The following is a 26,917-nucleotide window of genomic DNA, read 5'->3' on the forward strand; positions in this document are numbered from 1 at the left end:
TGTGTGTGTGTGTGTGTGTGTGTGTGTGTGTGTGTGTGTGTATGTGTGTGTGTGTGTGTGTGTGAGAGTGTGTGTTTATCAACTAAACAGTAATTCTTTGATAGAGTTGGAACTAGAACCCTGGTTTCTGGATGCCCTGTGTTGTTTTTCCTAACCATCTTCCAATTACTTCTCTTTTCTGGGAACCATTTATATAGCACAGTCCTGAGGACTTTCCCCTGATCTGTGGTTCTCAAAGCATAGTCCCCAGATAAGCAGCAGTAGTGTCACCTGGGAACTTGTTACAAATGCCAGATCGTGGGCCCACCCTAGACCTGCAGAATAAAACTCTGGTAGAGTGGTGGGGCTGGATGTATGTGGAAGTTTGGGAGCCCCTATCATAGACTGTAACCACTCCCAGCTTTGTGGAATAGCTGTCCTAATCCTCAGCATTAGTTCACATGCAGTGCTTACTGCTTGACCTTGTGGCAAGGGGTTCTATGACAAACAGGATCTGGTTTCTGCCCTTAGAAAGTTGACTGACTAGAAACCAGAGAGATGTTATTCCTTGACTTTGGTAAAGATGCATTGATGTTAGTCATTTTTGCCTTTTTGTTTCTTGCTCCTATATGATAGGAAATCAAACTATAAATGTTAGAAAAGGGGCACCTGGGTGGCTCAGTTAAGCATCTGCCTCTAGATTACCGCTAAGGTTATTATCTCACCGTTCCTGGGATTAAGCCCCATGTAGGGCTCTGCCCTTTAAGCATAGAGCCTGCTTGGGATTCTCTCTCTGTCTCTGTCTCTGTCTCTGTCTCTGTCTCTGTCTCTCTCCCTCTCTCCCTCTCCCCCACTTATTTGTGCATGTGTGAGCACAAGTGTCCCCTCTCCCTCTCTCTCTGTCTCTCTCTCTCTCAAAATAAATAAATACACTTAAAAAAAAAAAAAAGAAAAAATGTATACATTGTGCCCTGTTTAGAAGTAGTGGGTAAGGGGCTCTTGGGTGGCTCAGTCAGTTAAGCATTGGACCAATCTCAGCTCAGGTCATGATCTCACGGTTTGTCAGTTTGAGCTCTGAATCGGGGTCTGTGCTGAAGGTGCAGAGCCTGCTTGGGATTCTCTCTCTCCCTCTCTCCCTCTCTCCCTCTCTCCCTCTCTCCCTCTCTCCCTCTCTCCCTCTCTCCCTCTCTCCCTCTCTCCCTCTCTCCCTCTCTCCCTCTCTCCCTCTCTCCCTCTCCCTCTCCCTCTCCCTCTCCCTCTCCCTCTCCCTCTCCCTCTCCCTTTCTCTGCCCCTTCTACACACTGATTCTCCCTTTCTCTCTCAAAAAAAATTAAAAGAAAAGAAATAGTGGGTTAGCATTGAACCTACTTAGCAAGTAGCCAGGTACCATTTAAGCGCTAACATAATTACCGTTTTCTAGGCAGTGTGTGTGTTTATATCTATGCACACACACATATGCTAATTAAAGTAATATATGTATGTTTAATGTATAAATTTATATAGATATATTTTTTTCATGAGACACATGTGTCCTGTTGAATACCACAAGTAAGGTAGATTTCAAACCTACCTTACAAAGAATGTTATTATAGCATAGCTGGGCTCCTTTTGGAGATCTTACATATTAACAGTTATTTTCTTAGCTCTTCATTAATGAGTTAATTTTTCATTCTGGTTCAGTGTATTTAACAATAGGATCTTATTATCCTTCATCATTCCTTCATCAGTTACATTACCTTTAATTTTAGGTCCTTTGCATTACAGTTTTTATTTTTATTTTTTTTATTTTTTTATTTTTTTTTTTAATTTTTTTTTCAACATTTATTTATTTTTGGGACAGAGAGAGACAGAGCATGAACAGGGGAGGGGCAGAGAGAGAGGGAGACACAGAATCTGAAACAGGCTCCAGGCTCTGAGCCAACAGCCCAGAGCCCGACGCGGGGCTCGAACTCCCGGACCGCGAGATCGTGACCTGGCTGAAGTCGGACGCTTAACCGACTGCGCCACCCAGGCGCCCCTGCATTACAGTTTTTAAACTTCAGTGTGTATCAGAATAACCTGGAAAGGTTATTAAAAGGCACATTCTAGGGCATGCCCCTCTTATTGCTGATTCTGAGTGGCTTCAGTGTAGAACCAAGGAATCTGTATTTTTATTATGGATCCTAGATGAGTCTGAGGCATTGATTTAACTTGGTTTTGATTATGCCTGAATTACTTAAAAAATTTTCTCTTTGCCTTCAGAAAAACAAATCCAAATGTACAAAATTTTAAGAAGAATATAAATGTGTTTGCTTAGGTTTTAGTGGAATGTATACCCTAAGTAGTTTCTAAGTTGTTCACGGAATTAGACGGAAACTGAGAGATACAATCAGTAGAAAAGATTCCAGTCTTTTCCAGGCCTCCAGTGATGTAGGATGGCAATTCAATATTTTGAAAGGACGCAGACAATTCATTTTTCAAGGTAATGTTTAAGATCTGAACAGATGCTAAATGCTACAAACCAGGAGACTTGGAGCATGCGGACAGTTTAGGATTCTAATGTGCAGTAAAACCACTCTCCTACTAGGGAAAACAGTATAGCGAAGTGAGGGGAAGCTCTAAGTGAATAACAGGATGCAAACAGGGGGTGTGTGATTCCTGCGGAAAGAACAATATAAACGAGTAATCATACAATCTTGTTAAAAAGGAAACTCAAGTTTTACTGTAACAATAGATATTTTTCCAAGAAAATACATCTATTTATTGCAAGTTTAAATAATCCAGCTTGGGTGGATCTTCTTAAACTTTGGAGCCATGACTCTAATACTGCTCTGACTGTCTGAAAAGCAGCACTTAGGATTTAAGTACACTACTATTTATCCATTTCTAATTGATCAAAACATTCTGAAATACAACTTTGAACAAAATATTTATTTTTCAAGTATGATAAAGTTAGCACTTTCTTTGACACTGTTAGATTAAAATTATTATATAATACATTTGTAATTCAGGATTGCACTTTATTCTAAACCCTGTGCAGGTGCCGAATTCACAAAAAAGAAAAAGAGGTAGAAAAAGATTTCTGCTCTCTAATAGCTCAAGGTCTAGTGTTTCAGCAACTGTGACAAATATAGTATGTGAAATCCTTTAAAAATGTACCTATTCAGTATTTATAATGCACTACTTAGGGAATATTTCAAAGTAAGTAAGAAGATTAGAAGTTTTGTTAGTTATTTTAGTTTGAACTGAAGAAATAATTGAGGGAATCTTTGAATGCTGAATCCTTGAAAACTTGTAAACTATATTCTAGAAAATAAAGCTCAGATAATTATTTTTCAGTTCGTATTCTGTTTATGCCACAAATGAAGTAATCATTACAAACATTTTCATTTCTATATTATAGTGCTTTGGTTTTTCTGGTGCACTTAAAATTCCTATATATCGCCTGTTTCACTAACTAGAATGGAAACTCCTTGAGGGTATTATGTGTACTGTTGTACCTTAACACACTTAGAACAATGTCCGTCCCATAGTAGGCATTCAGTAAATATTTATTAACTCAGTTTCACTAACTTATATCTGAAAAACAATGTAAATTTCATGTTGAAATTTTAGATTATGGATTTAAATGTACAGTTGTGGGACTTAGTTTCAGATGTTAATATTTTGCTTTTGCCAGATACTCTCTCTGCTAGTAGCCAATTACAGTTATTGGTTCTATTGGGTTTATTTTCTATCTATAAATATGCAGATATGAGAAATATTTTATGGAATTGTAGCAGTAAATTTTTTTACATGGTCTCTGATTGGCTGGGTCATACAGTGAAGTGTGTACAAGAATTTAAAGATGCAAATGTGAAAGCTACATACATCTTTTTAGGATGAATTAGTATCAACTGTATCCTTCTCCAATCAGTACTTCCCTTTGCATTCCTTGCCTGTCTCTCTGCTCCTTTGCCTTCTCTTTATGAGTATTGTTCCTGATTCGCTGGTTCTTTGCTTCTTTGTTGGATGCTCCTTTTGTACCTGCCGGCAGTCTGGCAGTCTTGGGACTTAAAAAAAAAATTTTTATTAGTGTAGATGGAATGTGCAAATAGAGCTAAGTATTAAAAAAAAAAAAACTCCCTTTTGTAAATTTGATAAGAATAAGGTGATACTTTATTTTTAATTTATGGACAATGGACACACGTAGACATATTTTAAGGATTAATAACAATATTAATAATGATAGATTAAAATAGTAAAAGCTGTTGAAGTTCTATTCAATTTCCTCAGTAACATTGCTCTTCTGGGTTCTCTTTTATTTTTCTGTGCCTATTTCTTTTTATAAAGACTCCTCTAAATTATGTATCTTTGAAGTTTCTTTGTAGAGTCTTTTCTGTCTTTAGAAAATTAATACCCAGGGGCACCTGGGTGGCTCAGTTGGTTAAGCGTCTGACTTTTGATTTTGGCTCAAGTCATGATCTTGCAGTTCCTGGGATCGAAACCTGCATTGGGCATCTGCTAACAGCAGATTCTCTCTCTCCCTCTCTCTCTGCTCCTCCCCACTGACTGTGCACACACACTCTCTCTCAAATAAATAAACATAAATCAATATTGAAAAAAAGAAAAAAATACCCACAATCCAAAATTGATGTTTTCTGATGTTGGTGATTAAACACAGTAAAGTGCCATTTTTGCCTGTCAAGGCAAATTAAATCAGACCAGAGGGGAGCCTGAGGACAGTTATAGGATCACATAGAGCTGTGACCTGACAAGTCAGTGTGGACTTAGGTCCTGGAAATACAGAATGGAAGACTAAAGTCTTTAACATTATATTTAAACTTTTTCACCAAATTCTAGAATGTTAAGATTAAATCATACTTTTTTAATTAAAAAGAAAAGAGGAGCATAAAAGGAAGACCCAAGTTACAAAATGAGTATTAAACTCAAATATCATGTTACCTCTGAGAGGGAAAATATCTAAGAAGTTTAAATAATTTACTGACTGTGACCAGTAATAGTTTATTCAGGGAGACTAGGATTTGGGTGGTTATAACCCAGCCTTTAAAATTGGGTGGTATTAAGGGAAAGGCTTGTTTCCTCTTGTATTGTGTCTATTAGTTCCAAGTCTAACAGTGGACATTGGGTTTGTTGACTGATTGGAATCAGTATGGTAATGTCATATTCTTGGTAAGAGTAATTGTAGCATCTAAAAAATTTGAGTTAGATTTCATTGTCTCTTTTTAAAATATTCATTATTATGTCAGTGTTGCATTTAAATTACTTTACTTTTGGACAGCATTCCCAAAATTACAATTCATATGTCTGCTGAGGCACAGTATCTAATGAGGTAGAAAAGGCAGAAAAGTTTTCTTTCAGTGAGGCAATAGTACGGATCAGTGGCATGTAGTATTATGTCAATAAAATATTCATAGTATATATTACACCATTAAAATATAATTATTAACTGTGAAGTCTTTTATATACTCCATTATATATGTCATGGGTTATATTTTGTGACATCTTTATAATTGAGATACATAAATTTAACCTGTGGAAAGGAAAACTTAAACACAAGAAAGAGATGATTTTGTCTAGGTTTCAGTAAGCCTGACAAGTTTGAGGACCTGAGATCTAATTCCCAACTCCTGCATAGGCAGCTGTTATAGGGGGTAGTTTCTGGTTATTTTAAAAGCTAAGTAACATAGGGGAAAATCATTCTGAACCATTACATGTACTTAAAATAATCACCATTTTATAAAGTGTAGTATTATTTACATAGTGGAATGTTCTAAATTCATGAAGTCTAAAAAATGCTCTAAGAGGGGAGGATAACAATAGTTAACTTACATGATGTGGTGATCTAACATTTAGTCAACCTCATTGTCGAATATGGATCTTTGTTGACTTTATTTTAAATTAAAAAATTGCCCGTGCTCTTTTCTTGGTCTTCCTTTTGTCTTTAGTTAACAGTTCATTTCCAGTTCATTAGGTTTTCAAAAGAGAGCTATTGTGTTTATTCATCTTGAGCTTGTGTGTTTCTCTGGATTTCAATCCTGTTTTGGTGTCTGAGTAACCCAGAACACTGTCTTGAGAAACATGTGCAGAGAATGAGCTTGAACAGGCAGAGAAATGAATTAAATAAAAAGCCCTTTCAGGGGTTGAAATTTTATAAAGTTTAAGGGTTTTATTATATGTGTGCTTTTCATTCATGGGATTTGTATGCTAATTTCATCTACATTAATTATATAATTTTGAAGTTACTGTATAGCAAGTAGTTTGCAAAAGTTTCAGCAATGTGGTACCACAGCAAATGTGATTTCTTAATTCCAGAAAGTTCTATGGTAGGTTTGTTTGCGTAAATGATGAGCATGTTTGAAATCATCATATAGGATTCAGTTTCACTTATGTGTGGTGTTATCTACCTTACTATAATTGAACTATATATTTTTTTCCAGAATTCATATTCTAAACGTGAAACTAATTATAACATTCATGATAACTACATAATTAAAGCTATAAAATGTAAAGATTTAAAAATGTAAAGGTTCTTTTAAATTTTAATGTATGGACTTTCTATAATCTAATCAATGTAAACTGAAACAGGGACAAATAAAAGGAATAGTAGAATATTTTTGTTGAGTCCAGTTGAAGTTGTATTAAATCCTGGCTCTTACATTTAATAATATGATCTCTTTGGATAAGGAATATACTTTCTCTTTTCTTCAGATATTGTAACTTACAAGATTCATTAGATTCTGTGAATAAGTTTAACATTTTATGATATTTTATATAGGATACTTTCATCACTGAGTATTCATTTGCTTTGATAGGTATTTTCAAAAAAGACAACAAGTGCATATTAAAGATTCAGACTGAACCTGAACTTGCTATATCTTTTATTATGTTTTGCTTTTTTTCCTCTTGTAAATTTACTGCTTTTTAAATGGGTTTTCTCTTTGATCATACTTAGCGTTGTATGTCTGTAGGATCCTTAATTGCTTGGCCATGAGCAGGTCCAGGTGGTCATAAATTGATGCGTTTAGCTTTTTTTTTTTTTTTTAGGAAGATTACCATTGGGGTAATATTAAAAACAATTTTTTTTAATGTTTATTTTATTTTTGAGAGAGAGAGACAGAACATGAGCAGGGGAAGGGCAGAGAGAGAGGGAGACACAGAATCTGAAGCAGGCTCCAGGCTCCAAGCTGCCAGCACAGAGCCGGATGTGGGGCTCAAACCCATGAATCATGAGATCATGACCTGAGCTGAAGTCTGACACATAACCTACTGAGGCACCCGGGCACACCCATTGGGGTAATATTAAAGCCCTCCAACTTGCAATTTTTCCTTTTTTCCCCCAAATAAAGATTTTAAATGTCTGTAGTTAATTTGATATTTTTTGTGTGTTGATTTTTGTGTGTGTGTGTGATCTGGTTAATGCAAATCTACAGCAGCATCTTGTTGTAGTGTTTTAGAAATTGTATTTACGTATAGTAGAAAATTAATCACTTTAAGGCCTGATATAGTTACATTAATTAATCGCTTTAAGGCCTGAAATATAGTTACATTACCATTAATCATTTTTAGTTAGTAATCATATTTATGTCGTATTTTGAAATCATGCTTTTACAGCTTTTCTACTTTTTTTTTTTTTCAACGTTTATTTATTTTTGGGACAGAGAGAGACAGAGCATGAACGGGGGAGGGGCAGAGAGAGAGGGAGACACAGAATTGGAAACAGGCTCCAGGCTCTGAGCCATCAGCCCAGAGCCTGACGCGGGGCTCGAACTCACGGACCGCGAGATCGTGACCTGGCTGAAGTCGGACGCTTAACCGACTGCGCCACCCAGGCGCCCCCAGTACTAACCAGGCCCGACCCTGCTTAGCTTCCGAGATCAGACGAGATCGGGCGCGTTCAGGGTGGTATGGCCGTAGACTTTCTACTTTTTGATCAACCATTTTTTCAAAAAAATTTTAACGTTTATTCAATTTTGAGAGACAAACACAGAACATGAGTGGAGGAGGGGCAGAGAGGGAGACACAGAATCTGAAGCAGGCTCCAGGCTCCCTGCTCCCAGCTGTCAGCACAGAGCCTGATGCAGGGCTCGAACCCACAAACCGTGAAGTTATGACCTGAGCCAAAGTCAGACACTTAACTGACTGAGCCACCCAGGCACTCCATAGCTCAAATTCTTGTTTGTTCAATAGCTGGAGATTTAGATTTTGGAATCATTATAATACAGTTGAAATAATATTTTAAACCATGAAAGTGAATAAAATATTCCAGAGGAGAGCATATAGAATAAGATGAAAAATACCAGAGATTAGATGTTTTAAGGAGCAGTGAAGGAGAGCAAATCTGTGTGTACATGGAGTATGAAACTGTGCTGAGGTGAGACTTTGCTTAAAGATGCCTTCATTTGGATGTATTACTTGGCAGTCAAAAAGAATGAAATCTTGCCTTTTGCAACAAGGTGGATGGAACTAGAGTGTATTATGCTAAGCGAGATTAGAGAAGTGTCAGAGAAAGACAAATATCCTATGACTTCACTCATATGCGGAATTTAAGATATAAAACAGATGAACATAAGGGAAGGGAAGCAAAACTAATATAAAAACAGGGGGACAAAACATAAGAAACTTAAATATAGAGAACAAACTGAGGGTTGGTGGAGAGGTTGTGGGTGGTGGGATGGGCTAAATGGGAGGAGCATTAAGGAGGATACTGGATGTTATATGTAGGGGACGAATCCCCGAATTCTACTCCTGAAATCATTACAGCATTATATACTAACTAACTTGGATGTAAATTTGAAGATGTATATCCATGAAAAAAAAAAGATACCTTCTTTTGCTATTTCAAGTTCTTAGAGGCTCAAAAGAAAATTGCACATGAAAGTGTAAACTAAAACGACATCAGAGTCCAGAGAGAAAAATTACATTACTGCAGGAGATCATTTCTGGTCCCTGACTGTCCATAGAGGCCAGAAAGCCATTCAGGTGCTTGCCGTAGAGGTTGGGAAGGGAAACAAGCAAGTCACTTCGAATCAATCTAACCTAAAATTGATTGAATTATTCTGCTTTCTTCTAGCCTTAAATTTTCTCATATGATGTGGCGTGCCTCTTATGGTCACTTTTACAGATATTGTTGTCAACTGGAGTGTTAATTGTGTCTAGTGTCATTACGTCTGGTCTCTCTGTTATGGAGTCAGCCTCCTGTCTCTTTATCTTAGGATGGCAGAGGCGGATTGTCACGGAACAAAAGCACAGGCAGGCAGGAGACATAGAGGCTAAGCCTTTGGCCTTAGATAAGACCTTTAACCTCACTGTTGCCCAGAGCCTTCGTCTCAGCATGGACAATAAGAATGTTTGCCTCCCCCATGTGCTAAGTTTGTGGTGGATTTATCCTAAAAGTATGAGCTGTATGAAGTGAATTTTACAACTAAAATTTTATATAAATTATAATTATTAATTACGGAACACTGATATTTTACTTCTTTTAATGGGCAATTTTGTTGTCATTGTTGGATATGCGTAGAGGCCTTTCAGACCTGGCGTTAATATTCTCTGACAATCTCTTGAGTTAATATTATATTTTGATTTAGAGATAGAAATTTGCTAGTAAACTTTTTAACGTTTAAGCATAATATGTAATTATTTCCCCATATTGTTTCCTCTTCAGAAGTGGCACACACTGAAATCTAGACACTTTGTTCAGGGAAAAGTGACATGGCTTGCTTTGGTGAGGAATACACTGTGGGCTATGTGCTACTTGCTGTATTTGTATATATACAGAATTTTTTGTTACTGCTTTATATTTTAGTCTTAAATTATGTGCTTCTGTTTTGATCTTTATAAAAGTGGCATTGAGTCATTTACTGAAGACATTCATATTAATGAAAGCACTCTTTAAGCAGAGGAATAATAATTTTAAAAAAATAATAAGAGAATGAGATTCAGAACATTTAAAAGTTTATGAATTTCTAGTCACTGGTTCTCAAAATGTGTCACCTGGTCCCAGCATCACTTGGGAACTTGTTAGCAACGCAAACTATAAGGCCCCATCCTAGATCTCCTAAATCAGAAATTTTAGAGGGTGAGGTCCCGCAGTGTCTTTTAACAGCCGTAGCCTTATAGGTAATTGTACTGTCTATGAACGTTTGAGAATCACTGCTTTAATTGGTTACATTCTTCTACTTGGAATGCAGTTTGAATTCCAGTCTTGAATATGTAGAAAGCTCAGTGCAACTCTTTCCCCACTACAAAGGTAAACTAACTGCTCTTGTTGGTTCCATTACCTCAGGGCCCTAACACAGTTACAGTAGAATTGATTATCACTAAATGGAAAACTGGGGAAAAGTTAAATAACATCTTTGGAAGTCAGTTTCCACTTACTTGAGAGCAGGAATAGGTCTAACTTTTAAGGACTTACTTGGCTTTAAAATAATGTGTTTTAGATTGGCTAAAAAGATAGACTACCAGTCATGCAACCTACATTCATTCTTAAAGATAGAAGCGTGCATTTGCATTTTCAAAAACTGAATTTACTTTATTTCTGCCTTTGGTGATTAGAAATTTGTAGGTAGAAAAAAAAATCTGTCAATATCATAGGGGGAAGTATTGTGTAAACTATATAGACCTAGTCTTTGTGTCCTAGGAACTCAGCATGTTCAAGAACTCAAGAAAAGTAGCATACTTTTCTTGAATTTCAGTTTCTTCCTTCTTTCCCTCAAAAGAAGAACACTTCATTTACAAACAAAAACTTAGAGTTGAAATATTTCTTTTACCCCAAAGTATGTAGAAGAAGCTCTCCTTAGGTACAGTTAATATATTATTTGGAAATTATTTATAAATACTTATCCATATTGGACTAAACTAGGAATGTTTTGTTTATATTTAAGAATTACTGCATTACTTAACTCTTCCTAATTTATAGAAGTTTATGTGGTTGAATTTTATAGTGATAGCTTTGCTCTCTCTTATGCTTATATCAGTGTGCAAATGGAATTTAACTTTTTCTGCCAGAAGTAATAAAGGGGATAATAATTATTATAAAATAAATTGAATTTAAATCAATAAGTAGAGATTTAAAAATCTTATGCTTTTTCCTGGCAAGATACTTACCATGTCATCTTTCTGTTTAATTACAAATACAGTAGCCTACAAAATATAATTTACCATATGCAATATCTCTTCCTCATGAATTTCTCTGTTGAACACTTCAGAGCATGCTTTCAAAGAGGAAATATTTAGTTTATAGGAGAAATGGAAATCCAAGCTTAGATGTATAAGGAAGGAAGGTGTCATATAGGAAATGGATATGGTTAAATACACGTGGGAGTTAAGACTTGAATCACTTGTTTAAATGACCATTTGATAATGCTCTGATGATATTTACCCTCTAGATTCATTCATCCATTAGATTAAATTCCTGTATAATGGCTTCAGTGACTTCTCAATGAAGAATTAGGTGAAATATTTTGATGCTATAAAATCTTAATATTCCTCAGACTGTTCAAAGTCACATCTTTATATTTTAGAAAGTGTATTCTTGCAGATGGGGAGGATTTTAACAAGTGTCTGTTTATTATAGCAAATGCTTCTCATGTAACAGAATTGGCTGTGACTTACTTTCAGATGTTACATTTTGTTTCTGTGAAATATTGTATATTTCATTCCAGTGATGTAATGTGTAAGTGTCCTATGCATCTGATTATTCATATAACTTTTGTAACAATTCATCATTGTAAAGTGCTTTCAAATCTATAATGTATAGGCATCATAACAGTCCTAATAGATGATATTCATTAATACTCCCTGTTTAGAAATGAAAATATGCTCAGTTATCTCTGGTGTGCATTAAAAATTTTTTTTTAAGTTTATTTATTTTGAGAGACAGTATGAGTGGTGGAGGGGCAGAAAGAAGGAGAGAGAGAATCCTAAGCAGACTCCATACTGCCAGTGCAGAGCCTGACGTGAGGCTTGAACTCATGAAATCTCGAGATTATGACCTGAGCTGAAACCAAGAGTCAGATGCTTAACCGACTGAACCACCTAGGTGCCCCTCTGATGTGCATTTTCAGTGTCGATTTTCATAATGATTTCAGGGTATATCAACTCAACATATAGCCCATTATCTCAATTATCTCAATCCTGGGCTGTAAATTGTGATTCTAAGTATTACTTAGGTACTCCACATCTTACTTTAGCTCTAACAAGAATTTGTCTCCAGAAGTATCCTTGTCCTCACTTAAAGATGAAGACACTAAAGGTCAAAGGTTGGCATAGGTGAGGAGTCCAGCATGTGGTTAATAATAGCTTGCACGAGTAGGCTACCTGGGTTTGATCTAGACTTCACTGCTTTAAGCCCTCTGACCTGGAGACGGTTTCCTAACCTCTCTAAGTCTCAGTTCCATTGAAAGGACAAAATAATACCAATCTCCCAGGATACTGTTTGGAAGACTGATAAGATCTAGTGTATGGAAACTGCTTGGCATACAGTGTGTGCTCAGTTACGTATCACATCTTATTACTAAGGAAATTATTTTAGGCCACTTCGATGGTATGAAGTACACTGGTGCCAGTACCCCAAGTCATCTCACTCTTCTGTGGCTTTCTAATCAAGGCGAGAAATGCATACATGAAAATGACTAGTATTAAAGTAGCTCAAGCAGTTTTAAGAAGGGAGAGGTGGTAGGTATGATGTCAGGAAACAGAGGACAAACTTCATGGAGGGGCATAGTTTGGGACTGGAGGCCCAGACGTAAAGTAAGATCTCTAAAAAGTCACATTAGTATATTTGTAAAACGAGAATGCGAAGGGAATGCATCTTTCCTGGACTCATCTTTGCACAGTATTTATTTAAATTCTTATTAGCCTTATTAACTAGTTATTAACTAGTTATTAACCTTAAACCTAAAAGCAACAGAAATATCTTTGGAAGAACTCTCTGGTGATCCCTCCCTAATATGTAGTCACTTTTCCTATTTAAGCAGTTACACGTATTAAACATAAACCTTCCAACATTTAGAATTGTAAGCCCTGTTGTTTAAAAAGGGTTTGTTTTCTTTTTTCTTCCAAGATCCTGTAAAACTTTAATTAAATCCCATTTTGCTACTTAATCATTTCTGACATTCTTAGTTCTTTATTTCTATAAGTTCTATTCCCAGCTAAGGGCAGAGTCTGATTTCTAATTACATTGGCTAATATCCCTAATGCAAAGCCAGAAACAAATTGTAACTTGTTCTGAGTTGAATAGTGTCAGTGGTCCAGTAGCTCTGGTTGGAACTGGCACCAGTTGTTTTAATTGAAAATTAATTTTAAGAGATTCCTGATAATTTAGACATTTTAAAATTTGATACTAGTAATATCTATCCATTTTTATAATTACATACTTTGCTTTTTGCAATGTGTAGGTTTTGGTTTTGTTGTTTTCTTTTTAACAGTAAATCTTTTTTTCTTTAATATGAAATTTATTGTCAAATTGTCTTCCATACAACACCCATTGCTCATCCCAACAGGTGCCCTCTTCAATGCCCATCACCCATTTTCCCCTCTCCCCCACCCTCCATCAACCCTCAGTTTATTCTCAGTTTTTAACAGTCTCTTATATTTTGGCTCCCCCTCCCTAACTTTTTTTTTCCCCGTTCCCCTCCCCCATGGTCTTCTGTTAAGTTTCTCAGGATCCACATAAGAGTGAAAACATATGGTATCTGTCTCTCTCTGTATGACTTATTTCACTTAGCATAATATTCTCCAGTTCAATCTACGTTGCTACAAAAGGCCATATTTCATTCTTTTTCATTGCCACGTAGTATTCCATTGTGTATATAACCCACAATTTCTTTATCCATTCATCAGTTGATGGACATTCAGGCTCTTTCCATAATTTGGCTGTTGTTGAAAGTGCTGCTATAAACATTGGGGTACAAGTGCCCCTATGCATCAGCACTCCTGTATCTCTTGGGTAAATTCCTAGCAGTGTTATTGCTGGAAACCCTCTTGCACTGTTGGTGACAATGCAAACTGGTGTAGCCACTCTGGAAAACAGTGTGGAGGTTCCTCAAAAAATTAATAATAGATCTACCCTATGACCCAGCACTAGCACCGCTCGGAAGTTAACAGTAAATCTTACTGATATTTGGTGTAACTCTTTTTTTTTTTTTTTAATGTTTATTTACCTTTGAGAGAGAGAGACACAGAGCACAAGTGGGGGAGGGGCAGACAAAGAGGGAGACAGAGAGGGGGACATAGAATCCGAAGCAAGCTCCAGGCTCCAGGCTGTCAGCACAGAGCCTGATGTGGGGCTTGAACTCACAAATGGTGAGATCATGACCTGAGCCGAAGTCAGACACTCAACCCACTGAGCCACCCAGGCACCCCTGGTGTAATTCTTAAATGGTGCCTTGCACTGGAGCTTTTGGAAAAGTGAGAGTATAGTTAACCCTGACATTGTGAGGTTTTAATGCACTCAAATTTGACGATTAGAAAGCAAGCAGCAACAGAACAGGAAAGGAGAAAAAGCCTTTTTCTCTTCTACTTACATTGAGAAAGATTAACCATTTCCTTTGGTCTTGATTAACTGTTAGATCAATTTATGTACCTCAAACTATTTTTTTGGCCCAAGGAAATATGTTCTTTGGCCTCTTGAAATTGTTACATTCAGAGGCCAAACTTTTGGCCTCTTCTTTCAAAGTAGTATGTTTCAAGTTCTGCAAAAGCAAGAACTTGGCATAAGATTCCAGTGTGACACATGCACTGATTTACCAGAAAATATACTTCAGCGTGAAAATGTTTTATATGTGAGGCTTTGCTCAACTGGAGAGAAAATCTGGTTATTAGTAAATCTTGTTTTTTGCCAAGCCAGATTATCTTTGGTGCAATAAAAATCTAATGAAATGAGTCTTAAAAGGAATGTCAAAGTCAGTTTCACTTAATGATTTCTCTTATTTGACATTGAAGGTTAAAAATAGATCAGAAAAATGGAAATACTGTATTGTAATTGTATCTAAAAGGTTGCATATTATAACAAGATAATCTATAGGATCTGGGAAACACTGCTAATAATTTACCATTTATTGAATTACTATTGAGCTGCTGAATGCCAGGAACTTCACATATATTCTCACTACTCTTCACAATAACCCTGCAAAATTGTTTTTTTGTTTGTTTGTTTTTGATTACCGGTTCACATATTAGGACAGAGGCTCAAAGACCCTACACATTTTAATAAATGGCAAAGCTAAGATTCGAACTTAATTCTGCCAGATACTACTATTAAATGAGATAATATTTGAGAGTGCTTGGAAAAATTCTAAGAACATAGCAGCTATTATTAGTACCCTCAGCTGTGGTGCCTCCCAAGCTACACACACACACACACACACACACACACACACACACACACTATTAAGAAGAGAGATGGGAGGGTAGGAGAGAGATCATTATAACATGCTACCTCCAGAAGTAAGCATCCCACCATGGCAACAGACTTCCCCTTCAATCCATAATCCACAAGCAGTTAGGAAGGGGAAGGCATTTTACAGGATGGAATACATAGAATAAACATAAAAATGTACAAATCTTTTTTTGTGGAAACTTTAAAATATTCTAGTGAGACAAAAAAATATAGATATGAACAAAAGGAAGAAAATGCATGTTCTTGGATCGAATGATTCAAAATCACAACGATGTTAATTCTACATGAGTTGATTTATAAATTTAGCAAGACTCTGCTAACAATACTAATCCCTTTTTTACCCAAAAGTTAGACAAGAAGATTCTAAACTTGATGGAAATATATTTCTTAATAAAGCATATGGTTGATTCTTTCTCCTCACCACTACTAGTTCACTGTTTAGATAAGTGTATATTAGTATGAAAATAATTTATTTTCATGAGTAAAGAGAAATGGGAGGCGTAGTTATAGAGGTACCATGCAGGTCTTTAAAACTCTTAAGTTATGTGCCAGAAATCATAATGAGCTCATCAGAAGTTGTTTCTATTAATTTAAATAAATTATTTATTTGTAATTAATAATTTTTAGCAATCTGTCCATTGACTTGGAAACCGCTCATTGACAAAGGAATATTTGCTTAGTCTTATAGTAGCAGTAGACACCGGTATTTCAAATTGTGTCTTTGTTAGGTATATAGAGACTTTTCCATTATAGCCCTTTGAAATTGCTCACTCTATCGTTGCTTTTTCCTTTTCTCCACAGTTGCATTACAGGCCTCCCCAGCTGACAGAAATGGAATTCAGGAAAACTGTAGAACAAAATTCAGAGAAGGCCTGAGTCTGCAAGAAGGAGAATTCTTATTACAGGTGAATTTTAGTAAATATAGCTTCTCCTAACAAAAAACATTGTAAATGGAAGACTAATTGATCAGTCTTTTAGTTACTCCCGTTTACTTAGAACTCACCCAGGGTGCTTCATGCCATGTTTACTGGGACTGCAACAGTGGTATAATGCTACTCTATGAAAAAGTGTAATGGTATCGAGTAGATGAGAAGTCTACCTATCAGTTTCCCTATTGTATTTCTTTATTTTATTTTATTTATTTATTTTTTAATCTTTTTTTTCAACGTTTATTTATTTTTTTTGGGACAGAGAGAGACAGAACATGAACAGGGGAGGGGCAGAGAGAGAGGGAGACACAGAATCGGAAACAGGCTCCAGGCTCTGAGCCATCAGCCCAGAGCCTGACGCGGGGCTCAAACTCCCGGACCGCGAGATCGTGACCTGGCTGAAGTCGGACGCTTAACCGACTGCGCCACCCAGGCGCCCCAATTGTATTTCTTTAAATAGCAAAACTCCTACATTATTTTTAAGGTTCTCATTTAAGACACCGAATTTATATGTACCTTTTCAGGACTATAGCTTCATTAAAGCAGTTAATTGTATTTACTTAACAGTTCAAAAATGTTCTTACCTGAATTTTATTTTTCACTATGTTCTTAACTCTTAGCTATGGGGTATGTCGTATCAACACGCTACAGATTTTCTTAACAGCTGTAAGTCCTAATTTTTGTTTTAGAACTTAGTTTCTAGATTTGTCTGTGAAAATATTTTAATTTTCTTTTTTTTTTTTTTTACTCTATTTCTTGGAATTGATAGGATGCTTGATTGTCAGCTAAAATTCTCAGGTATTTATTTTGTTAAAAAAAAAGATAGAATGAGTATGTGTGCTTTGATATGTTATTACTATTAAGTGATCATCTTCAATTCTACCCGGTGAACCTAGTGAAGAACTTTTGTTTGCCATTGTAACAGAAAGTAGCCGCAACTTTTGGTAGCTCCATTAATTCTTTCTGAAAATGCTTATGTGTAACCCAACAATTTATAACATTTTTTATTATAATTTTGTAATTATGAAAATTAAGTTTTGCACCCATTAGGTTAAACAAATTAAATATATTCAAGCATGAGTACTCAACCTGTCCCTGGCTGAGGATGCTTATGTATATAATAGCTTGAAACCTAAAGACTCCTTCTTCAGGTTATAGGAAAACATTCTAATAATTGTTGCTTCATGTGATTAAACACACACCATGGGTTATGTAGTAAAGTAATAAGGAAGTCCTTTATTTCAAATGAAAATAATCACATATGGAATGCTTAGCATTTGGTAAAACTGTTTAAATTATGGGCCAATGATTTTTTTTTCCCTCATAGAATATTTAGGCAAATTGTAAACATATTCTATGTCAACGACAAAGAATAAAAATAATACTAATCAAAAACTAGTCTCATTTTTTTAATTATCTGAAAATTGAAAACATTTAGGTCTTTAAAATAGATGCATCTGTTATGAATTATATTGCATATCAGTAGTAGATTTTCCATTTGGAAGCATCACATGTTATCTGATTTGCTGGTATCATGCTTGGCTGTTATCTCTTCTGAAATAGCTGACCAAAAACCTTGTAGACACGTGAAAATGGCATACTTCATTATATACAGTTGCCATATGGCATCTAACTTTATACTTTCAACATGTGATTATCAACCAATTATCCCTCAGACATAGAGAATGTTTCCAGAGGTAGAGTATACCCTCTGGCATGAAACTTTTTAATGAGAAATCTTTTCCTTTGGTTTTAACTAAGGAGATACATAAAGAAAATGTTACATAATAGCTTATTAGCAAAAATTTTAAATAATTACTTTTAAACTTAGCTTAAATTTATTACTGTTTTACCAGGAATAAAAATGAAAAAAAAAATGACTTTTTGTATCTTCTCATTAGCCATTATTTATTTCAGACATTTATTTTCATTTATTTCATCACGTTCTGTCTGGTGCTACTTACTGTGGTGCTGATTATAATCAAAAGCTTTGTTGTTGAGTTAACAGCCATTGAAACAATAAATAACACTACTGATTGCAGTTTATTTGTCTTGCGTTAAATAGTAAGTGAACCTCAACATGACTTTCGGATAGGTAGGGCAAATTTTTGTAAGTCTAAAGAATGATAGTTTCTTTCATTAATATGTAATTACCATATTTTTATTGACTCTTTCAGTATAATAACTTTCTTCCATATAGTATTTAAGATCATTTGAGATATACATAAAATCAGGATGCATATATTCTTTTTAAAGGCTTTTTATTTCTGACAATTCACCGTCTAAGAGAGTGTGATATTATAACTTAAATTATCTTTGTGTCTTCTGGCATAATGAGCTCATTGGAAAGTACTAAATTCGTTTCGCTGTTTGAGAAAGCAGGACACTCTGCAAAATAAAATGCATATGATAAGTGGATACTCCTATCTAAAAAGAAGATATTTTTGGAAGGAAAAAAAACAAAAACGGTATATCTATTATTACTGCCAACTGAAATTTAAGAATAATTTGTAGGGTGTTAATGAGTAAATATTTAAGTTCCTGTTGGGTGCCAGCCCCATTCCTTCTGGGGAAATCACCAGGCATTGTAGCCATAATCTCTGAAATCAAGAACTTTAGAGCTCAGTTGGGATTAAAAGTGTAACAGTCCTGCCACAGCTGGCGAGCAATACTCCTAGAGGAGGCAGACCATGATAGGTACGTGGACAGGCTTCATTGAGCAAGGCTAGTTGTTTCCTGGCTCAGCTTCGCTCTGTGACCTTTGGCAAGTTGTTTTGCAGTTCACCTCGTTTACCTGATTGCAATACTGGAATATGGCACCTACCTCAATGGAATGTTGACGAATAAACAAAAACGTTTAGAAAAGTGGCTGTTAAATAGTAGATGCTGTTTATTGTCTTTGCAGTCAGTTTTGCAAGCGTATATTAGAGATCAAGAATCTTGAAGATGAAAAAATTAGAGTGAAAAGGAAGACAGCTGCTGTTCATCTACTGTATCTAATAATTAAGGTAGATACTTACCTGACTTTGCTAGCATTCTAAGCACAGTGGCAATGTCTTGGTAATTCTCTAGTTCCAGTACTTGATAGCTGTCCTCTTCAGTTTGTCATCATTGATTAAGTGTTGAATTAGCTAATTGTTGTCATTATATACCTCAACAGTTCACAAAGCATGGTCATGTAAATATTTGCTCATTTCCACAACCTTATAGTAATGGTGCCTTATGTTAATTGAGTGCCGACTCTGTGCCAGGTGCTAAGATGAAATAGGCTCTTAACCAAATTGCCTGTTTTTCAAATGATGACACTAAAATTTGAAGGCATAAATAACCAAAGCCACAGAGATAATAAGAGACTGGGAAAGTAATCCAGTTCAAATCTGACTCCAAACTGTATGGTTCTCACTAAACCACACCATGTCTCCTTTTACATGAAGAAGAGGAGAGCCTCAGAAGGGTTTAGCCCTGATAACATAGCAAAGAACACATTGAACTCTGCTGAGCTGAATTGAAGCAGGAAACAGTGAAGGCTTATAGAAATAAAATATGTGATAACCATAAATGTTTAAAGTGATCTAAATAAATACTCTTTCTTTTATCCAAGAGTATAGAAATATTAACAGTGGACTTGAGTAATGATTGAAAGAATAGAAAAGAGTATAAATTTCCAAGCTGAAAGTAGGGGAGCAAAGGGAATAATAAAAATAAAAAATTGGCCAAAAGCAGGTAAAATTGAAAGAAAAAGAAGTATAATATAGATGGAAATAATAGAAATAGCACATATAAAATGATAGCTTTAAACTTGACTATATTAGTAATTAGATGGAAATCTGTCTTATATAAAATGACAGCTTTAAACTTGAATATATTAGTAATTAAAGTGTATATTTGTATTACATGTATATTATGTGTATTTTATGTGCAGTCCATATATGTGATTATATTGCCAGTAAAAGTTTTTAAATTGTTTTAATGCTTTGGGAGTATTCAGATTTCAAATTGCTTCAATGTGTGAATGGTCTGTGCAAAGATGTTCTATCAAATTTCTCTTCAGAAAATAATAAGCATCTTTACAGACTATCTTTCTCTAAAAAGCAATGTGATAGATTCTAATACATGTTTATACAATTTAAAAAACATGTACAATAAAAATATGCAGTATATTTAAAGCAATATCTGAAGCACGAGGAAGACAAAACCAATTTTACTGAAGTTACTGTGACTGAGCATTAAATTTAGCTGTAAGCTTTTCCTTACCTAAATCAAAAGGTATGAATAGATTCCACTCATCCCACAGTATTCAGTGTATCTGTGTTTATGAGGTGTGATTTTAGCCATTTTAAAGAGAAAAATTTTCAGCAATAAAGTAACAGCCTTAAGCAACCTCATTATTTATGAGTGACCATATTGTTATTTAGTCACATTACTAATTTTAGAATCTTTTTCTAATTACTAATCTTTTTCTTTGTAGGCTCTGAATGGCTTTGTGCTGGTTGTCACTACAGATGCTTTGGTCTTTTATGCTTCTTCTACTATACAAGATTACTTAGGGTTCCAGCAGGTAAATATATTTTTCTTGGGTCATTTAAAATCTTTTTAGAAATTAACTCTATGTATCATACATTTTAGGGATGTAATTGATACTTTGTATATAGAAAATGTCAATTAAAATATGCTTATAAAATAAAAATCATCTTTTTGCAGCTAATAATTTCTATACTGTTAATAATTTACTGCATTATAATTTTCTTAAATGTTTTATGAGATTCATGGATATTGTGTTTCATCTTTCACTTATTAAGGAATCTCTTATATATTAGGAACATTGGCTGGGGGGCAGACAGGAGATTATTTGCCATCAAATTAGTTATGGATACTATGGAGGGCATGCGGCAGCTCTGAAATGAATGAGGTGATATGTAAAGGTACAGGCAAAATATCATGGTTTGTATCTTTAATTCTGACTTAATGCTGATAATGGAAGCTTTCCTGATGCAAATGGTATTTAAGCATAAGATTCAGAGGGTGGACTTCAGTGTAGGAGGAGCACAGGAAAGAAGAGATAGAAGCACTACCATAAGCAGTAGACTGGACGTGCTTAAAGAGATGAATGTATTTGGTTTGTTTAATGTTCTTGAATAAATGGTGCATAAATGGAGTGGTGTTTGTCATATTTGAGGGACAAGAGCATCTGATATGATGTGAGAACAGTTTGTAAGTACACTTGACTGCTAGCTATTCTTATGTATCACTAGTTCTTAAATTCTAATGTGTTAAGACTCACTGGAAGAACTTGATGCAAAACTAAAATCTTTGGTCCCCACTCCGACATACTCTGATTTAGTGCGTCAGAGTGGGGCCTATGAATTCGTATGTCAAACAATCTCACAGGTGATGCTGAGACTGCTGGCTTGAATAACAGTGTCTACACTGTTAAACCGACTGAAGTTTAAAGTATGTTAAGTACACAGTGGAAGCCTCTAAGCTTTTTTTGTTAAGGGAACCTGTGCTACAGTCTTGTTTCTGAGAAGAACTCTGGTAATCGGGTAATGGACTGCATAGAGATGGTTTAATGCTAGTTACGTTCACAAGGAGGTTTAAGTCTAGATAGCTAAACCAGCGGAACCTGGCTCTGCGACAAAGCCTATCTTGTGGAGAGTCAAGTGGTAGAAGAAGGATTCTGACCTGGTAAAGGTATAATCCCTTATTCTTCCAGAGTGGACCGGAAATAAAAATCTAACATTAAAGAAAGTCATTAGAGGACAGTGAAAGAAATAATTTAATACTCTTAAGCTTAGAGAAGTCTAAGACAACTGGATTTTCAGACAAGCGTTTGTGAAAGAAATAGGATTTAAAAGATCAAGAAGTGGCTAAAAAGACACAGAACTTAATGTGTTGCCATGAAGGAGTGAAGAGTTGACTTCTATAATTGAAGAGCATTCAGCTAGGGGAGTGATGGCAAGGAACTCTTGCTCACCAGTGACAGTGCTCCCCTCTCTCTAGCTTTTCCTACCTTGGATGACTGGACAGCTCTGTGATCATCTGTCTGATTCATGTGCATTCATCACCATTAACGACCACCCCGTAATGTAGCTACATTTTGAAATTAACTTAGTAAGACATATTTTTTTAATCACGGCTTTAAAAAAATTTCCCTGTATGTTTTTTCTTTAGTCTGATGTCATACACCAGAGTGTGTATGAACTTATTCACACTGAAGATCGACCTGAATTTCAGCGTCAGCTGCACTGGACATTAAACCCTACGCAGTGTGCAGACTCTGGACAAAGAATTGATGGTAAGAATGTTTACCGAAAGATAGTGTTGGGGAGTTTTTAATGTAAGTCTGTGAAAAGAGGCAGAGAACCTTTGGAGGCATAGAACTCTTTGGTTAAGGTTGGGAAGAAGTGGAAAGACAGGAGTCTGCAGTTGGATGTCACAGCCAAGTCACAGATTGAAGACCTAAGGAATATTTTGACAAATGACCACCATTGATGAATTTCAAGCAAAGAAGTGTTACCATACTTGGTAATATATTTTATACAAATAACTTTTGAAAGATTGGAAGGAATGTATAAGGTTGATCCTGGAGTGTGTAGAAGTTGTTCTGTCTGTAAAATGCACCAAATAAAAATCCAAAGGTAAAATCTTTTCTCAATCAATGCTTTTAGAAATGTGTGAAGGTGCTAAGAAGATAAAAAGTGTTAGAGAATATGAAGATTATTGACAATAGAAATAAAAACAAAACTGAGTAGGTGAAGTTCTGTGTAGTAAAAGTGATATTCTGTACGTGTATTTCTTTTCATTAGCTCCTCTTCTGAAAATGATTCTTCATTTCTGTATTCAGAATAGAATCTGGTTAAGAAATTAACACAAATTTTATCTACCCCAAAACACCTGATTGTACAGCAAAATGGGATGTAAATTTGTGTTGCTATTATTTCTCTAGAAGCTAATGGCCTCCCGCAGCCAGCAGTCTGTTATAACCCAGACCAGCTTCCTCCAGAAAACTCTTCCTTTATGGAGAGGAGCTTCGTGTGCCGACTAAGGTGTCTCCTGGATAATTCATCTGGTTTCCTGGTAAGGTGCAAAATCTAATGATACTGGCAATTGCAGTTCAGAAAGTAAGAAATAAATGTTGAAACCATTTTCTTCGGTTAGATTTGAGTTTGATTTTAAAAACCTCCTTTATAAAATAATTGCATGAAGGAAAGTAACTTTTTTTTTTCAGATTTCTAGTATCTTCCATAACTCCAAATCTCGATCTTTTAAGATATAGTAACAAAGACTGAGTGAAATAACATGGACTTTGTATCTTGGCAAAATATTTCTGGGACTTTTTTATGTAAAAGAGAACTTAGTAGCCGTTTAGCAGCAGACTGCTGCTTTAAACCCTGTTTGCATTTAATTCCTGCTGAACAGAAAATTATCATGTCCTTTGCTACACAGCTACAGTAACTGCCATATAGAAAAATGGTTGTAGGGCCACCTGGGTAAATCAGTCAGTTAAGCGTCCGGCTTAGGCTCAGGTTATGATCTCATGGTTTGTGGGTTTGAACCTCGTGTTGGTCTCTGTGCTGACAGCTTGGAGCCTGGAGCCTGCTCCAGATCGTGTCTTACTCTCTCTCTCCCCCTCCCCTGCTTGCAGTCTCTCTCTAAAAAATAAATAAAAACATTTAAAAAGAAAGAAAAATGGTTGTATATTCATGATTGCAAAGTAGTCATCTGGTATGAGATGCTGTTGTTCTGAACACCTGAACAGGATAATCAGGGAGCAGCTTTCGCAGGATGCTCAGATTCATACTGTGTTTGTCCTTAAGGAAGTGCACTCCACTAGGCACAGAAGACAGTACAAAGCATAGTGCATATTACTTTTGTGAATTAGCAGGAATTTGAAGTAACCAGATCTTAAACATTATTAGCAAACAGTGATTTTTGTTAATGTGTTTATTTCTGAAGATAATTTTGCTGACCCAGAGTTAGAATTGTGCTTTGAGATAGCTTTCCTAGTATTGATGATCAGCTAATATGTATTTCTCAGGTGGAATTTGCATAATTGGGTCTTTGGTTCCTTGTGCTGCTACCATATCACACTGAGGTCAGAATCATCCCTCAGCCTGATTAATACTGTTTTAAGCAACTAAGTTGATCATGTTCACATTTAAATCATCTTTGTTTCCTCGATCTTCTTTCTAAAAGTACCCTTTATTGTTACTTTGAGTTCTGCATTCTTTATGTGATTTTATGATTAATTTTAGCATTTTAATGAAATTGCATTTTATCTGTATATGAAAGATTGCCATGAGTTGTGAAATAGAGCATGAGCTGTGGAATATAGCTCATCTCTATTTGAAAATTAATGTGTACTTGATGACTTTATCATTATTCGTTCATTCAGGAAACATGTATTGAATGCCATGGGGGGAAGGAGCTACGTCCTCTAGGTGTGAATGACAGGGCATTTATGAGCTCAGAAGATGATACGGGTATTTTTGTTGTGACAGTTAAAAAGGAGTACCTTATTGGGCTGCCCCTTTAGCATCTAATTCGTATTGCCTTTTGGGATAATTATAATGGGCTTCTTGTGGAGAAAAGAATGGATGTAACATCAGTCAGCCTCAGGAACTTTTATGGAATTATCAACAACACTGGAAATGGCCATGATTGAGCCTTTGGAAATTAACAGTTTTAAAGGGTTAATTTTAATAAGCCAGTTTTGGTTTTTTAAAGGCAATGAATTTCCAGGGGAGGTTAAAGTATCTTCACGGACAGAACAAGAAAGGCAAAGATGGGTCAATCCTTCCACCTCAGTTGGCTTTGTTTGCAATAGCTACCCCACTGCAGCCACCCTCCATACTTGAAATTCGAACCAAAAACTTCATCTTTAGAACCAAACACAAATTGGACTTTACACCTACTGGTTGTGATGCCAAGTAAGTAAAACTTGTTCAGTTTTCTTTCATTAAATGTATATTTTGTTGTAGCAAATCTCTCTTAGTATGTAAAATATGTAGTGTAAATTATAATGTTTATTATTAAATTAGCTGTTATTTCATACTCTTTCAGTGTAGCCTTTTAAAATAATTTCCTCAGGCTCACAAATCCTCTTGTAATTTTTTTTACGATACTTGTCACAGTTTCTGTGTCATAAAGATGATTTGCTTGTATTAGTAAGATTCACTATCCTGATGACATTTGTTGGTTTGTTTTACATTTTTTAATGCACAGACTCTATTTGATTTTTAGCCCTAGAAGTTGAGTAACTTCCAGAAAATTATGAGGTAGACTGTGATATTAGCATTCATACTGTGTCAAAACCTATAATTGGTTTTCCCCTAATATGAAAATGCAGACAGATGTGAAAAGCTTTGCCCCTTGAAATGGAATATATGCTTTCTAGGTTTTTATTAAAGATTCTGTTTTACCTACATAATCTACTCTGTTAGATCCATCTTTAGCCATGCTAATTTTCAACAGTTTTTTTTCAGAAGAAGAAAATAAAACTGATATTAACAGTCATAAACAAAAGAGAGCACTTGCATGAATATGGTTTTTTCTACTGCTCATCTGAAATTCTGAATCAAGGAAAACAGTGCAGAAAATAGCATATAACTGATCAATTAGGTTATTTCATTTATGTTAAATTTTAATTTCTTATTTACCTTTTTTTTTTTTTAAACAGAGGAAAACTTGTTTTAGGCTACACTGAAGCAGAGTTGTGCATGAGAGGATCAGGATATCAATTTATTCATGCTGCTGATATGCTTTATTGTGCAGAGTACCATATCCGGAGTAAGTTGTATTTTGTTATGAACGTGTCCAAAAAAACTGCATATATTCTAGTACATGTTTCCAATTTTACATAAGGTAATGAGTTTAAAGCAACTGGCTAAACTTACAGTCGATGTCAAACCATTATGATTAACCTGAATTACACTCAATTTATTAACTGCCTTACACCTACCATGCAAGAGTCTAGTACTTTAATTACTATGAAAATGAACATTTTGCCCAATGTTTTGCTTAATTTTTAATGGCATTTTAATGGTATCATTAATTTATAAATCTATGCTAATGTAGATTATGCTTTAAAATGGTTAAATAAATTCCTAAGTGGTAGAAACATTCCCTTTTTATTTTTTTATTTTATTTTTTTTAATTTTTTTTTTCAACGTTTATTTATTTTTGGGACAGAGAGAGACAGAGCACGAATGGGGGAGGGGCAGAGAGAGAGGGAGACACAGAATTGGAAACAGGCTCCAGGCTCCGAGCCATCAGCCCAGAGCCCGACGCGGGGCTCGAACTCCCGGACCGCGAGATCGTGACCTGGCTGAAGTCGGACGCTTAACCGACTGTGCCACCCAGGTGCCCCTAAACATTCCCTTTTTAAAATGAAATTAATTTTAATCGTTTTGTTTTCCCCAAATTGTGTACCCTCTCTGTAGTTAGATGCATTACCAGAATTTTCTGATTTAATCTTCCCTTTAATCTACTAAATAATAAATTTAGTCTTGGGGCGTCTGGGTGGCTCAGTCGGTTAAGCGACTGACTTCGGCTCAAGTCATGATCTCCTGGTTTGGGAGTTCGAGCCCCATGTCGGGCTCTTTGCTGACAGCTCAGAGCCTGGAGCCT

The 26,917-nt window shown here is 35.6% G+C and overlaps 1 protein-coding gene across 2 annotated transcripts in view; it reads left to right on the forward strand.

Annotated features, from left to right (window-relative positions):
* The window catches only part of AHR (aryl hydrocarbon receptor), a 56,014-nt gene that overhangs the window by 15,224 nt on the left and 13,873 nt on the right, over positions 1–26,917 (forward strand). Inside the window, exons 3-8 of one of the 2 annotated variants that reach the window (XM_043589032.1) lie at positions 16,161–16,264; positions 20,757–20,846; positions 22,460–22,583; positions 23,235–23,365; positions 25,016–25,218; positions 25,968–26,077. In XM_043589032.1, the coding sequence (XP_043444967.1) occupies positions 16,161–16,264; positions 20,757–20,846; positions 22,460–22,583; positions 23,235–23,365; positions 25,016–25,218; positions 25,968–26,077 (762 nt within the window). The remainder of the gene's footprint in view (positions 1–16,160; positions 16,265–20,756; positions 20,847–22,459; positions 22,584–23,234; positions 23,366–25,015; positions 25,219–25,967; positions 26,078–26,917) is intronic. The other variant, XM_043589034.1, reaches the window with a different exon arrangement.

The sequence above is a fragment of the Prionailurus bengalensis genome, chromosome A2 (genome assembly GCF_016509475.1).
Source record: "Prionailurus bengalensis isolate Pbe53 chromosome A2, Fcat_Pben_1.1_paternal_pri, whole genome shotgun sequence".
NCBI classification, from domain to species: Eukaryota; Metazoa; Chordata; class Mammalia; order Carnivora; family Felidae; genus Prionailurus; species Prionailurus bengalensis.